At 39.3% G+C, this 14896-nt stretch overlaps 1 protein-coding gene across 2 annotated transcripts in view; it reads right to left on the reverse strand.

Annotated features, from left to right (window-relative positions):
* Positions 1-3348, reverse strand: part of LOC137998830 (substance-K receptor-like) — a 4100-nt gene extending 752 nt beyond the window's left edge. The window contains exons 1-2 of one of the 2 annotated variants that reach the window (XM_068844660.1): positions 3245-3348; positions 1-999 (exon numbers count right to left, since the gene is read on the reverse strand). The exon at positions 1-999 is cut by the window's left edge and continues 752 nt beyond it. In XM_068844660.1, coding sequence (XP_068700761.1) covers positions 40-999 — 960 coding nt within the window. In that variant the 5' untranslated portion in view covers positions 3245-3348 and the 3' untranslated portion in view covers positions 1-39. Of the gene's footprint in view, positions 1000-2996 lie in introns of both variants that reach the window. The other variant, XM_068844659.1, reaches the window with a different exon arrangement.
* Positions 3349-14896: the final 11548 nt, after the last annotated feature.

Raw genomic sequence — 14896 nt, forward strand, 5'->3', positions numbered from 1 at the left:
AAACCGTCAATTTTTATATACTTGGTAAACACATATTCATCAGTTAACTGAGTGAAATCTCACAACATTCAAGTCATTAAGAGGAAAAGCCCGAACTGGCTTCGAGCGAGATCTAAAACGCAATAATAAAAACAGAGCTCTTTTGAACTCTGGAATTTTTAATGCATATAACAATGGATTTATAAGAGAATTTGCGAAGAATAAGCAACGTAAGGGATATAATAAATGCAGCCATGTTTCATCAGAAATGGTTTCAAACATTTCGCCTGAAGTAACAAAAAAAAGAAACCAGAAAATTGTCAATGGCATCACTAGTATTATCGATACAATTGTTACAATGAACAATGTCTTGGTCAGTTTTCTTTCTCTTCTGATTGTACCATGATGCTGAGGATGCGTTCCATAGTAAACTTTAGTAGCGATGGACGTGTAAGAAACAACGATGATAAAAAGGCAACAAAACCCCAATGACAACTGTGATGCTCGCAGGTGAAAGAAAGTAGTGATATCTAAGCGGCCCAGGAAAAATGGTGAAAAAACGATAGCTGTATACAGGGCAGTTGTAAACCAAACACCCGCAACAGCTGCTCCAAACATCTTCTTTTTGATGAGGCGATGCTTGAATGGACGAAAAGTTGCGTGCATCCGCTCCAAAGAAATAGCAACAAGGTTTGCTATAGAGACTGATGGAAAGAAGCAAGTCAAACTTTTTGTAACTATTGACTCCTCATAGCTCCAAAAGTTACAGCCATTACCTAATGACAAAATATGAACGATCAAGTTGTAGGTGGCAAACATGTCTGCAACCGCCAGGCTAATCACCAGGTACATGCTACGCTTGCGAAGGCCTCGCTCTTTCAGGTAAATAATGATTGTAAGGGCGTTTATGGTCACTATAGCAACAGCTTCGATGTTAAGTACTGTCAGCCAGGCAATGCACTCGGGTGAAGAGAAGGGCTCCAAAGTTGGAGTAACTGTCCCGTTTTGGTCATTGGCCATCTACGTGCAAGAAAGAAAACGACAATTAAAACACTAGGATAGTTTGTGATTAGCTAAGACAAATGCAGTTTTAGGTTACGCAATACAAAAGAGAGGACAGAGGTAATTCAGTAAAAAAAAAAATTAAGGTTAGAAACCAAGCATTATGATTGGCTAATGATCACAGATAGTCAATCAAATGTAAGTCCTCTTTTTGTACATTTTGAAAAAATAAACACTGGTAAATATAAGACCTCTGGGCTCGTGCAGTTTAGTTGTTTTTTAAAAACCTTATAAGTTTTTTTTGTCCCAAATTGCACGAAGACATCGTGATTATTCGTATACACACAATCTCCCTTTGAAATGATGAACGAATGCACTTCGTATTACAAACATTCCGTGCTAAAATGTATTTCATCATGATCGTTTCATAAAGAAGCTGAAAATGAAGTAATACAGAGAGAATCAACAAAAGCGGCCTCTAAGTTGCTCACCGACGTCGAGCACAAACGCCCGATATGAGTTTAAATATTGATCCACAAGTGGACGCTATCTTTGAGAAGACAATGTTGGAGAAACAGCCTATTTTTCAACACTATGCACACATTTCTGGGTTGTTTTCCGAGATCGCCTGTTAATTGTCTTGTAAAAGCGCACACAAAATCATTGAATTTTGTTTACTTTTTTCTTAAAGGTTCTTTACAATCTACCCAAAATACTTCCATGCTGTTATACGTCCCTTTAACTGAGAGATCGAAAATAATTTGTACCTGTTACACGTTTGTTACAGAGCGGAAATCGAAATGTTTTGACTATTTATAGGTTTCGAAACTTGGCTCCTTTCTTCAAACGATATGTGCCAATAATTTGATACATCCACACTACACTTTTTATTTGTCGACTCCTTTAAATGTTCAAGTCCAAGTTCAAGATCATAAAATTCCCCTTATATGTTGCCAGTAAAATCCGTTGTCAGGTTGAATCCGTTTTAACCTAGGTTAAATTGGTCATCCTCATTTTACCTAGATAGATTACGCACTCAGATAGATTGAAGAAACTTGTTTGAAGCCTAAATTAAGCCTGAAGAAAAATTAGGGTCAGGTTAGAATTAGTTTTGGTTTTTATACATAGATATCAATTGACTTATTATACAAAAGTAATTAATGAAAATAACTGTGTTGGGTTGTGCATGTTCGTCGTCGTAGTGTAGAGGTGACGACACAGGACTATAGATTTGGAAGGTCCGAGCTCGATCACCGGTTAAGTGCACAGTACAGTTCCATGTTCTCAAACTTTGTTGTAATGTTGAGACTAAATGGATATTGAGACAAAATGAATGCAAAAACCGATAAGGTGATATGAAACATTAAAGAGATGTGTTTAGATGCGTAAGAAGAGCTTGAGGGGTGGTATAAGTGTTTTCAATCCTAACTAGATAGAGTGAATATTCAACCTAGGCAAAATGCGATCACGAATTTAACCTATAAGGTAAAAACGGATTCAACCTGAGAACGGATTTGACCGACAACATATACAATAAGACACTAAAATCTTTGCTTCAAAATCCGACTAACGACAATAAGGTCTTAAAATACAACAATAAAGCGCAAATTAAGATACGAAAAGCGAATGAGAAAATTTTAACATTTTTTAAAGGTTGAAATTTGAAATGACAATAAAAAAGGCCTTAGAGAACAAAAGTAAAAGAGAAGAAAAGCAAAGGAGATGACAAGGATTGGGGACGCTATACAAACTGTTACAGCTTCGCACAAATAGTCATCCTGTTTTTCTTAGTTTTATTCTCATTTCAAGTTAGTTTAAATTTTATTTACCGTTTGTTCAAAAACAAGAAGGTAAATGAAGTAATATACCAGCCTTTTGTTCCCGTTTTTAACAAAAGCCAGCCAATATGATAACAGGAAACCGGTTGCTGCAAAAGTCATTAATTTCAACTGTTAAAGAGCCTTTCAAAGCAGGGCAAATAAAGTGCAATGCTTTTAAGACGCTGAATTACTAACCTTGGACACAACTCTTTCAGTTTTTGTCTTGGGCAATTTGTCATAAACCTTGTCTTACACTCCAAAGTGCAAGCTACGACACCTTTTTATTTTTTCCAGTAAATTCAGTGGCGGTAATTGTGCTTCGCCCTCACGCGAACCATTTAAGTGGAAAAAAGTAGTAGTGTAAGTTAAGTTACGGACCTCGACTTCTGTGAATAAAAGCCGACATATATTTTCTTCCAATAAAACGTATTCGAGTGTACTACCTGTTTCTTAAACTTTCGTAGTTGTCTGACTTCAGTCTGTCTTCCTCTCCAGCTGCATGAAAAACGGTTTTGTGTTTAACCCATTGTTAAGAGCACTTGTCTCAATTAAGAGTTTCAACACATAATTGGCCTTATAATTGTCCTTGTCGCTTCTTATGTCGTCAGTAATATATAATATTAGAAAACAGTCCTAAGAAAATACGCGCGCTGATTGGTTAAAAATCGTGTTTCATTTAAGTGGAAAAAAAGTAGTAGTGTAAGTTAAGTTACGGACCTCGACTTCTGTGAATAAAAGCCGATATATATTTTCTTCCAAGAAAACGTATTCGAGTTTACTAGCTGATTCTTAAACTTGCGTAATTGCGCCGAATGAAAATTTGCTGTAGAAGATGGAAGTTTAAAGTAAGGTTAATTCACAAACATGGTCACCTGTCCAGCGTGAGACAATAACGCCTCCGCGAGGTCATGTTATTGATCGTCGGCATTTTACAAAAGAAATAACAGTTTCCTGCTTTTAAGTAATATGTAATGAGGTAATGAAAGTATATTCTAGTGTTTATTTAAAAAGACTGGTCTGACATTTAGCCTTTAAACTTGATCAGTACGTTGCCAGGACTGTCAAAAAGTAGCTCACGCAAACAGGAGAAAATTATTTTTCCTGAAAAAGACTTGAGAAGTGAAGTCGCTTCGAAAAAATTGCTAAAGTGAATTGTGAAGAAATGAGCAACAAACTAAGATCCAAAGTTAAATAAATAAAATATTGTGTTCTGCTGTTTCACCTTAAGTGACAGAATAGAAGCACAGTCTGCTGTGTTTAAATTAATATTCGTTGATGACTTCCTCTCCAGCTGCATGTTTTTAACCCATTGTTAAGAGCACTTGTCTTTATTAAAGGTTTCAACACATAATTTGCCTTAGAATTGTCCTAGTTGCTTCTTCTGTCCAGCTTGGGACAATAAGGCCTCTACGAGGTCATGTTATTGATCGTTGGCATTTTACAAAAGAAATAACGTGAAAGTTTGGGAGAACTCGAAAAAGCTGAGGAAACACTCGCCTGCGGCTCGAGTTCCCACAGCATTTCTCGTTCTCCCAAACTTTCACTCGTGTTTCTATATAACAATTATTCCATGAGCCCGAGTTGGATATGAAGTGATAAAATAACCAAGGAGCGCGTAGCGCGAGTTGGTTATAATCACTTCATATCCAACAAGGGCGAATGGAATATTTTTTTTAGTAAATTCTCAAACCGGGTTTTGCCGCCGATTTTTATTTCCACAATTTTACAAAGCGTCCGGAAAGACCATCTTGGCGCACTATTTTCCATATGACGTAAAACTCCGACTATTTAAACAATAGAGTGTTTCTGTCGAGTTACTATCGGCAAATAGTTGCCCCGCGGAAATTTGATGTTCTTAAAACAAATATTCGAGGTCAAATATGCTAGTTTTAAGAACATCAAATTTCCAAGGGGCAACTATCAGACCGATAGTTCCGAGACAGAAACACTCTATTGTTCACTACTAAATTTTCTTCCGCGCCAGCTCAAAAATCACGTTGAATTATTTTCAACTTTATTAGACGAAAGCCGTGTCAGCCAATGTAAATTTGAAAACGAAAACAAACAAAAACCCTCTAAATACAATTTCGATTGTTTATTTTCCATAAGGCCGCTTGTTTACAGAGGTATTTTCAGCGGACGACTACTATCCATCCTGGTATTTTCCTCGGACGGGCACTATGGGCTGATAGTGTCTCTCCGCGGACGAACACTATCGCGTCACGTGATCAATTTAAACCAATAAGAATCGGAGAAAATTTAGTGGTGAACTATAATGGCTCATAGTCGGAGTTTTTTAGCCAATCAAAAAGCTAGAAATGCAATAGTCGGAGCTGAAAATTTACTAAAACTCGATAGAAACAAGGTATTTGTTAAATAATAATAATAATAATAATAATAATAATAATAATAAGAAGAAGAAGAAGAAGAAGAAGAAGAAGAAGAAGAAGAAAAAGAATAAGAATAAGAATAAGAATAAGAATAAGAATAAGAATAAGAATAAGAATAAGAATAAGAATAAGAATAAGAATAAGAATAAGAATAAGAATAAGAATAAGAATAAGAATAAGAATAAGAATAAGAATAAGAATAAGAATAAGAATAAGAATAAGAATAAGAATAAGAATAAGAATAAGAATAAGAATAAGAATAAGAATAAGAATAAGAATAAGAATAATAATGTACTACCATTTGCGTCCATCACTGAAGTGTGACGAATTTTGCGCGTAGTGTTACTTTTCAAACGTCAACGATTTCGTCTCATACCTGTCACGTTTGAGAAATGAAACGTTCGCGATCAGGTCACGATATTGATAACGTTTTTGGTGCCAAACGATCATGTTTTATTCACGTGCTGTGCATGTTTACAAGTTTTGCCCGCTCACTTAAATATATATACGTTTTGGAAATTACTAGTATAGAGGCGAGAAAAGTGAACCAATATGGCAGAAGTTATAATTGGCTCAAGATCGTTAATTCCTGATTATTGATAGCATTATCAGTGACGGAGGCGACAGAATTACGGGTTATATTGCACCGAGTGTTACACAATTTGCAAGGGAGTTGCGTGTTTCTGTAAACACGGTAAAATCGGTGTGGTTTAGATACTGTGAAGAAATGAGAACATCGGCGAAACCTATAGGAGGCTTGACATCCGAAAACTAAAGGAAGATGACCGTGAACTCATTGACGTTTTGAAGCTCCACTCTCCATCCACGACCCTTTATGGAATAATCGAGGAGTTGGAACAACTTGGAGGACAACAAATTTCAATGTCGGCCGTTTCACGATCCATAAAAAGCAGGCTACCTTCCGGTCATCAGTATTCAAGAAAAAACTTACAAAAGTGGGAATGGAGCGATTCACCCCAGATAACTTACTTTATGGTCAGCTGTTTATCAATAACGTGTCTTCAAAAGATCCAAGGAGCCTGGAATTTTTCGACGAAGCGGGAATAAAGATTCCTGACGTGGGAACAGCGTATGGACACAGCGCGAAAGGATCACGATGTGTAGAAGTAGGTAGGAAACTAGAATCGCCGAATACTACTTTAAGTATGCTGGTTTCTCTGAACGGCCCAGAGTATTATAAGGCCCGTTTTCTTTCATTTCGTAAACGAAGCAGTCAAAGTTCCTTTGGCAGTTCTTAAGAACACGAAATTGGTCCTCATTTAGAAGATTTTTGTCACCGTGCACTTCCAAAAGGTGTTTAGCCCTCGGTGTCCTCTGTCGTGCTTCTCGACAGGGATCGATTATCTCGTAACTTAATGCTAATTAGTCAGAGGAGGCGATTGTGACGGTTCTTGATCCACTGGGTCTCGGAAGATTGCGAGGATGGAACAGGTGGCAAAAATAACCTAAGGAACTTAAGAATATACAATTGCAGGATTTAAAACAAGGAAAACGAACTAACCCTAAAAGAGTTAAACTAGTGTACTAAACCTTAATATACTTACCTAAATAAATAATTATCTATTTTCCAACTTAACTTAAACGATAATACTAAATTTACTAATTGCTTTACTCTAATATTTACAGACAATACCTTCAGTTCTTTTCTAGCAAACCCAGTTCAGTCCTTTATAAGCAAATCCAACAGTCCAGTTCTCCAACAGACTAACATCAGTTTCCACGTCGACTTCTTTAAATCTCAGCGCCTACTTCTCGTCTGGCTCTCAGTTCCTTCTAAGTTCTCGCGTCTCTCTCAATCTGACCGTTTCTTCTCTTTTCTTCTCTTTCCTTGCCCCCACTGACAAAGGGAGTTTTGTCGCTGATTCTCCGGCCGGCTCCTACTATTGACTCATAGCAAGGATACCTTTTTTTCCAACTTCTTTCGACTGCTCTTGCTCCTCCTCCAACCAAAACGTATCTCAAGGTTACAACAATTTATACTGTTACTATACATTAGTTAAGCTTTCAACGTGAGACTTTTTTCCTACTAGAAATGATACAACAACGCTGGTGTGATGACCACCCCACAAGACTGACTTGGTGGCAAGAACCATGCCAAAGCTGGGATGGCCTCAGTTTCTTCCAGACACCAGAATGGGCACCCCTTCCTGACTTCCAAGTCCCATCTGATGCCCCGGGTTCTCTGGGTTATGGAGTGGTTCTTTAGCCTTTCAGTAACCCCTATCAATTGTGGACAGAGAACTGTTTCTTATTGTTGTGGAGGCATACTTGTGGGGACAGGTCTCAGTGGGCGTTGTGGCTGGTTGCATTCTTACGAGACAACAAGTCAGTGATGGTGGCACTAACTTTTGTTATTTCCAGAGATTTGGGCTTAATGGTGTATTTGCATTATTTGGCATTGTTGGCAGTGCTCTTTTTCTTTTACTCCTTCATCATTTTTGATAAAGCTAACCTTGTTCTGGATGCTCTTTTTTGCTTCCAATTTAATAAGTGATTCTGGCACCTGGCTGCACTCGCTGAGTTATCCCTGATGCCAGTTGGGAATAAAGAGGGCACAAGGTGAACTCATCTCACTTTAAGAGGCTATCCATTTCTACTGATATACTAAAGTCATTCAATGCACACCCTAGATCTTAACTCCAGGGACCAGGTCATGCTCAGGGCAGTGTGTTGACCTGGTTTCTTCGGTTTTCTACGTGCAGGAGAGTTCACCACTAATCTGCTGTTTGACCACAGCATCCATCTGGCAGTTGGCGATGTACAAGCTGATGTGTTGGTGGATCCCACGTTTCAAGCTACACATCAAGTGCTCAAAGACAGACCCCTTTCAAATGGGCTACAGCCTCTATGTGGGCTGGGGCAACAGTGTTATCACCTTGGTGGTGGCCATGGGTAACTTTTGGGCATTGCCTTCCCCAGGGCTGCTGTTTTGCTTTGCGTATGGTTGCACCTTAACCCGGCAGTTTTTGTCATCCATGGTACATTCTATCTTTTGCTCTGTGGGTTATCCTGGCTCTTACTTAGGTCACAGCTTCCAAATCAGCGCAGCCACGACAGCAGCTGCCCATGGAGTCTATGATCAATCACCCTATCAAGACTACAGTCTGGGTCAAAAGACTATGGGACACTTGTCATTAATTTGGGTGAAAGGTGGAGAATTTATTGTACATGCTTCCATCATAATATGAGCAATGTGTGTTCTTCTTTCGCTGCCTTTTTCACCTGCCCCCCAACTGGAGTCTGGCCGGTTTGGACATCAAAGGGTTAAACATATTTTTATTATCTTTGTTGCTTCAAAACACCAGACATCATTTTAAATCATCATTCTACATATTCTTATTCCTGAATAGGGTCAATCGAGCACACCCTAAAAGTGGTGTACCTGTGAACCAGCTTGATAGCTAAGTGCACTCTCACTATAAACAGACGATTTACATTTGCATTTACCATCTTCTTTTTTAGCTTAAAATTTCCTTACTCTTTAGATCAACAGAATTTAGTATTGAACTGAACCGGTTCATGGAGAGATTTTATGTGGAATCACGTGCTATCGATGTTGAGTCCTTGTGTATAGTTGCTGGGGAAAAGGTTGGTATAACATTCTAAATATTTTCAAGTAATTTATGATTCTGTAGTTGTTTTGTTAGGTATTTTTAATAATTATACAATTATTGTGAAATGAAAATTTCTGATGGAATTAAGTGACTTCATGGAAGATACTAGTATTATTTTTTTAAGGTCTGGTCAGTTAAAGTTGATCTGCATGTTTTGGATAATGGAGGAAACATTGCAGACTGTGCAAGCATTGCTGCAATCACAGCCTTATCTCATTTCAGGTAACTTGCAGTTTTTAATTAATTATACTAGATCCAAAAATGTGAAATAATTATATAGATTTAGCCAAGCCTAATAGGGGAGCTCCCGGGTTATTTATTCTTACAATAAGTTAACCTGGCTTGAGCCTGCGATCCAGTCAAAACCCAGTATGTGATTGTAGTATATCAGAGCCACTTAGGCTAGCCCCAAAGGTCTATTAAACAAATCTCTTTAATCCAGCAAGGAACACCTAGTACAATTCACACTCATTGTCTCACATTCCCGGATGTACTAACACACTCTCATCTGCTGACCTAATACACTATCGTAATGTACTTATAAAGTGGGAACACAGTAGATAAGTCGTTCACCATGATGAGAAAGAACAACGGCCCCAGTTAGGTTCCCTGTGGTATGCCTGGGCAGACTGGCTTCCAGTTGGATCTGGAATGACCCACCTTTACGCGCTGTTGGAGGTCGTGCAGGAAGTTTGCACACCAATTCAACAGGATAGGAGGGATATTGAGCAGCTCAAGATTATGCAGCAGGATGTTGTGGTCAATCCTGTCACAGGCTTTAGAAAAGTCAATGAGACATGACCGAACCAAAGTCTTTTGAGTCTGTCATTGAAAGCTTCAAGAAAGACTCAATAACATGCATTCTTAACTGGTGCACTGGCAACTTGACCCTTCAACTTCTGAAATGAAATCTCCTGCTCCTCGCCCCAGACAGATGGCTCTCCTTTCCGTGCAGGTCTCCTTATAGGGGATCAGCTGTTGCCGCAAAATCAGCCATAAACCTGGCACTGAACCCCACAAGCCCCAAGAAGCTCCGACCTTCCGAAGGTGTTTGCAGTTGACTTGCTTCAACAACGGCTCTCACTTTTTCCTCAGTTGGTCCGATTCCATGCTTGCAAAGCAAAGACCCACGAAAACCACTCTCCTCATTTTGGAATGTGCACTTGTTAGCGTTCACAGTCAATTGTTTTTCTCTAAGTCTCTTCAAAACACAATTTAAATTCTTATCATGCTCCTCCATGTCTTGGCCATGAACAATAAGATCATCTGCTATGTTAGCTACCCCTGCAGACCTGCCATTGACTGCGTGATAATGTGTTGGTGCTTTTCGGGTGCAGCATTGACACCAAAGCTTAGGTGTTTGTACCGGAAGATGCCATCATGGGTGGCAAAGCAGTGGTATCCCTTGAGTAAGCATTCAATTCAATTTGGTGAAAACCCCACCTCAAATCCAACTTGAAGAACCCAGCACTTCCGTTAAGGTCTTGAGCACTTCATTTTTGGTTGGTATGGGCAATCTCTCACAGATAAAGGCCTTGTTAGCTCTTCGCATATTGACACCAGGGTTCGTACGCGTCTTCAAAACCCTTGAAAACCCTTGAATTTTGAGAGTGGATTTTCAAGGCCTTGAAAATCCTTGAAAAGTCCTTGAATTTTTTTCTGACCCGCATTTTTAATCTTTCAAAACTTCAGTGAAAATAATCAGCCACTCATGTCATGTCATACAAACGCGACGAGCTGTGCAGTCGGAAATGGTTACCAGTGCCTTTGCATTATTTTCATGCGTGTACATTACGGAAAACGAGGAAGAACTGTACTGTCAGACCATTTCTATGGGTAAATTCATCGACGTAAATAAAAAAGAGGTCCTTGAAATTTCAAAATTTGGCCCTTGAAAGTCCTTGAAAAGTCCTTGAATTTTTGGTCTGAAAAAGTGTGCGAACCCTGTGACACACAGTCATGCCTTTGGTGCAACAATAATAGGGCTGACCCATGTTGTGGGCCCCTGAACCCTGTCAATGATGTCCTGTTCAAGGAGCTCATTAAGTTTGGCAGTTACCTTGTCTTTCACTGAAAAAGGCACTCGTCGCACATTCTGAACCACTGGAGTTACACTAGTCTAGGATCAATATGTAGCTTTAGGTGGTAGTTCTTCAGTTTCCCAATCCCTTGAAATACACTGGGGTATTTTGCTTTGAGTTGACCCACGAAAGAGTCGTCAACAGTGTTACAGTGTTCCCTGTTACACAGGTAGTGGCAGTTTCTGCATGCCCTACACACTCAGAGAATTCCAAGATCTGTGGTGGTTGAATAGCCCAACAAACAATGCCCAATTTTCACCACAATGAAATCTGCTACAATCTTTTTCTTGGTCATGGAAACTTCTATCTGAAACTGGCCTTCAACTTCAAGTTCTCGGCCTCCATAAGCATACAACTTTTTTGTGCATGGTACCGTTGTAACTCAACCTTTAACCCCTGATGTTTAAGTTCTTGTACAGCACTCAAGTTAACTAGTAGATTACGGTACTTGCTGAACCTGAATCAATCACTGGCTCAGCAGAAGATGACAAAGTGCATGTTTGTTCCTCTTTAGTGAAAGCAAATCCATCATTTTCACCTGAATTCTCAAACGGACCTTCAACAAAGTTGGTCCGTCTTCCTTTACCTGGATGCCCCTGCCTTCCTCTCGATTGTTGGATGGTGCTTTGTTTTCCAGGCTTCAGGCTTTTCCCTCCTTTGCAACAACTAGTCTATTGACATACTTGGCACACTTTCGTCCTCAAGCCGGGCAACTCCCGTCCCTAGCGAAGTGCCCCTTGTGGCCACAATTAAAACATGTTTTGCCAAAGTTCCTTTTGGATTCATTTCTCGAGGTTTTCCTAACCACATTAGTGCTGGTCCCAGGCTCTTGACTGGGAGTAACCATTTGCTTTGCTTACTCACATGAGGCTAATTCCCACTTACAAACTTTACCTAATGCAGCCTCCAGAGTAATATTATTAACTTCCAGCAATTTCTTATTCAATTCAACATCAGCCCACTTTTCAATCAGTTGATCTCATCGACTTTCGTTCAAAGATTCACCAAAATTGCAATGATGAGCTGGTCTGTGTAAATGGACCATGAATTGGTGCTACATGTAGTTGATGAAAAACATGGTGCTCATATGAAGTTCAAATGAGCATCCAGCTTTCAAAGACAAACTGAGAAGACATCATCGGTCTCTGCGTTAACCGGTCCAGGATCTTGAAGATCTTCGCAAATATCTTGAACTTCGATCCATACATGCTAAATGAAGCAATTGAGCTTTTTTGTGGGCAGGGTTCATAATTCCGTTGCCATCAATGTAATACTGGTACGATGGTTTCCACTGTCGCCAATGTTCCGCCACCTGAGATGGCGACTCTGTCAAATCTAAAGGAAGTAGCACTCTCTCTACTGAACTCACCATCCTTGTCGCAAGTTTGTAGGATTTCAGAGCCACTTAATAGGCAAGCCACAAAGGTCTAAACAAATCTCTTGAATCCAGCAAGAAACACCTACACAATTCACACTCATTGTCTCACATTCCCGGATGTACTAATGCTCTCATCCAGTGACCTAATACACTACACTGGACAGCTGACCTCAATGAACTCTAAACTTGAGCCCCCAATATGGTCATGTGATTCTGGTCAGCAGATACCTTGTTTTGACAGGTATCAATTGACCATATAACAGGGATGTCCAGTATCAAAGATGTACGCTGTAAACTAGCTGGAGTAAGGCCGCCTCGATGAGCTCTAAGCTTGAGCCCACTATATGGTCATGTGATACTGGTCACATTGACATACATGGAGGGGGTGGACATATGTATGGTCATATGGTGACTAAATTTTAGATGGGTTACCATTTTTTCTTACCCATGGTGCTCTGCTATAAATTAAGTAGCCAAAAGTAAACTTACTGGTCAAAATGGTGTTGTTGAGTGACAAATTGACATATCTTGAAAAAAACGATAATGGTCGTTGACTTCTCGATTAGTTTACATCTGAGTGAGTGACAAATTTGTATATTCTGACCCCTAACTATAGTCGTTTATACGCTTCGCGTATCCACGACTAAAAATGACTTTGGCCGGCCGCTGCTCATGAAATAATAGTGAGTTCATCGACGATGTTTGACGTGATGTGGTTATAGGAAATATGTCCAGAGTTTTTTCTTTAGCTTTTTTTAAATTAATATTGGATGCGAAGCATTTGCCATATTTTCTTCAAAAACTGAAGGCGTCTCAGACTACTTTCTTTCATCCATGTGCCAGTGAAACTAGAGATTTCTTGCGCTGAAAACAGTAATCTGGTAATTTTCCCGGGGGGTTGGGCAATTGATCTCCGGAAATGGACCTATGATGAGGCCTTTGAACAGCTTTATGGCCCGGGGAGGGGAAAATTTGAACAATTTTTTTCCACAAGTTCAAATGCCCGAGGGTTTGCCTGGTGGGGTGGGGTGGGGGGATGTTGAACCTTTGATTTGACTGGCAGATAATTGTGCTTTCCCCTTTAAACAAGTGACCTTTAGCGAGTAAGTCGGCCTCTTGTTAGCAATGTTTTCTATCAAAGCACTTTTCGGTGTAGTAGTAACAGACAGAACAACATCTGATACTGAAAGGCCGCTCAAAGTTCCTATCTGTCACGCAAGTGAAGGAACACACAACAACAGCAGCAACATCGAAGCCGACTGCACTCTCTCTTTTAATTTTATGAAAAACTGAAAAAAGACCGCACAAATGTATTGTGTGCATTGCCATAAACAATATTAAGAATTGTCATAAAGCAACGCTTTTTCATTGCAAACCCACTAACTTGCTGATCATTACCCATTGATGACGGCTCATTAAACAATTGATACTCATTTCGAATATTCTCCATTTTTTCAGGGGTTGTACGCACAATGCAATCTTTCTCGCACTCTTTTAACGAGTCTTCTATTACTTTCAAATTCTGTGTTCTAGCATTAGCTTTTGCTTTGCTGTGCTTAATCGTAACCTGCCTTATTCGATATTTGATTAAGTCCCAAAGAACTCGCTTATCAGTAACTTTCGCCACTCTGGAACACTCTCAGTTATAAGCTTACGAAAATAAGAATCATGTAATAAAATTGCCTTAAATTTTCAATAAGATGGACCGTACTTTTGTTCTTCGCCACTGTTAAAGTGAAACAAAATAGCCGAGTGATCGAACTTCAAAGAGAGAATTATATTGGCACGCTCTACCTTCCCCCTGGTACGAGTCACTCAAGAGCCAATAATCTAATCTCCGTTGAAGAAAAGGATTTTTTTGTCTCCACTGAGCTAAAGCGTTTACAAACCGGATTCCTTACTCGTGAAATATCCTCTAAATTGAAATTTAACGAAAGCGTTTCTCATATTCTTCGTGCGTAGATGACCGAAGCAATTCTTCTGGTTTATTTCAAGTGAACCGTCAAAAATGAGGAGCTTAACTTGGGTCAGGAATGTCGGTCCCCGCTGTTTAAGTAAAAAAAAAAAGTACCTAAATCTCAGTGAAAGCTGTAGCAAGGCGCACGCTAAAAAGGCAGAGCAAGAGGAGGTGAGGTGAGGTGATAATCTCGACACGTTTGCGGGGCCGATTTTGTCATAAAGTTTTTAACGACGACAGACATTTTAAAGGACTTTAAATTAATTTTGAGTGACATGCCAAATTAGTCCAAAGGCACAATAATTTTGAACTATTTCCTAAAACATGGTTTACAACGGCCAGCATTCTGCAATAAAAAAATGGAAAATTATTTTTAATCTTCAGACTACCGAAATGCGACTTGTTTTTCCTGGCATACACTTTTCTCAACAGCAATGTTGAATTGGTTCTTTTCTGATTTTGAAGCAAACCAGTTTTAAGTTTCATACTTATGGAACTCGATAACTAAGGAATAAAACTCAACAGCTATTACTCCTTCAAACATCTGCTTCTCTAATTCTCCAGCGAAACATGAAAAGTTAGTGATGTATTGGTGTATTGGTTAATTTAAAGACAGGCAGATTAATTCCCCAGTGTATCATTGAATTTAAGCTG

Source organism: Montipora foliosa, chromosome 4 (assembly GCF_036669935.1).
Source record: "Montipora foliosa isolate CH-2021 chromosome 4, ASM3666993v2, whole genome shotgun sequence".
In the NCBI taxonomy this organism is placed as follows: domain Eukaryota; kingdom Metazoa; phylum Cnidaria; class Anthozoa; order Scleractinia; family Acroporidae; genus Montipora; species Montipora foliosa.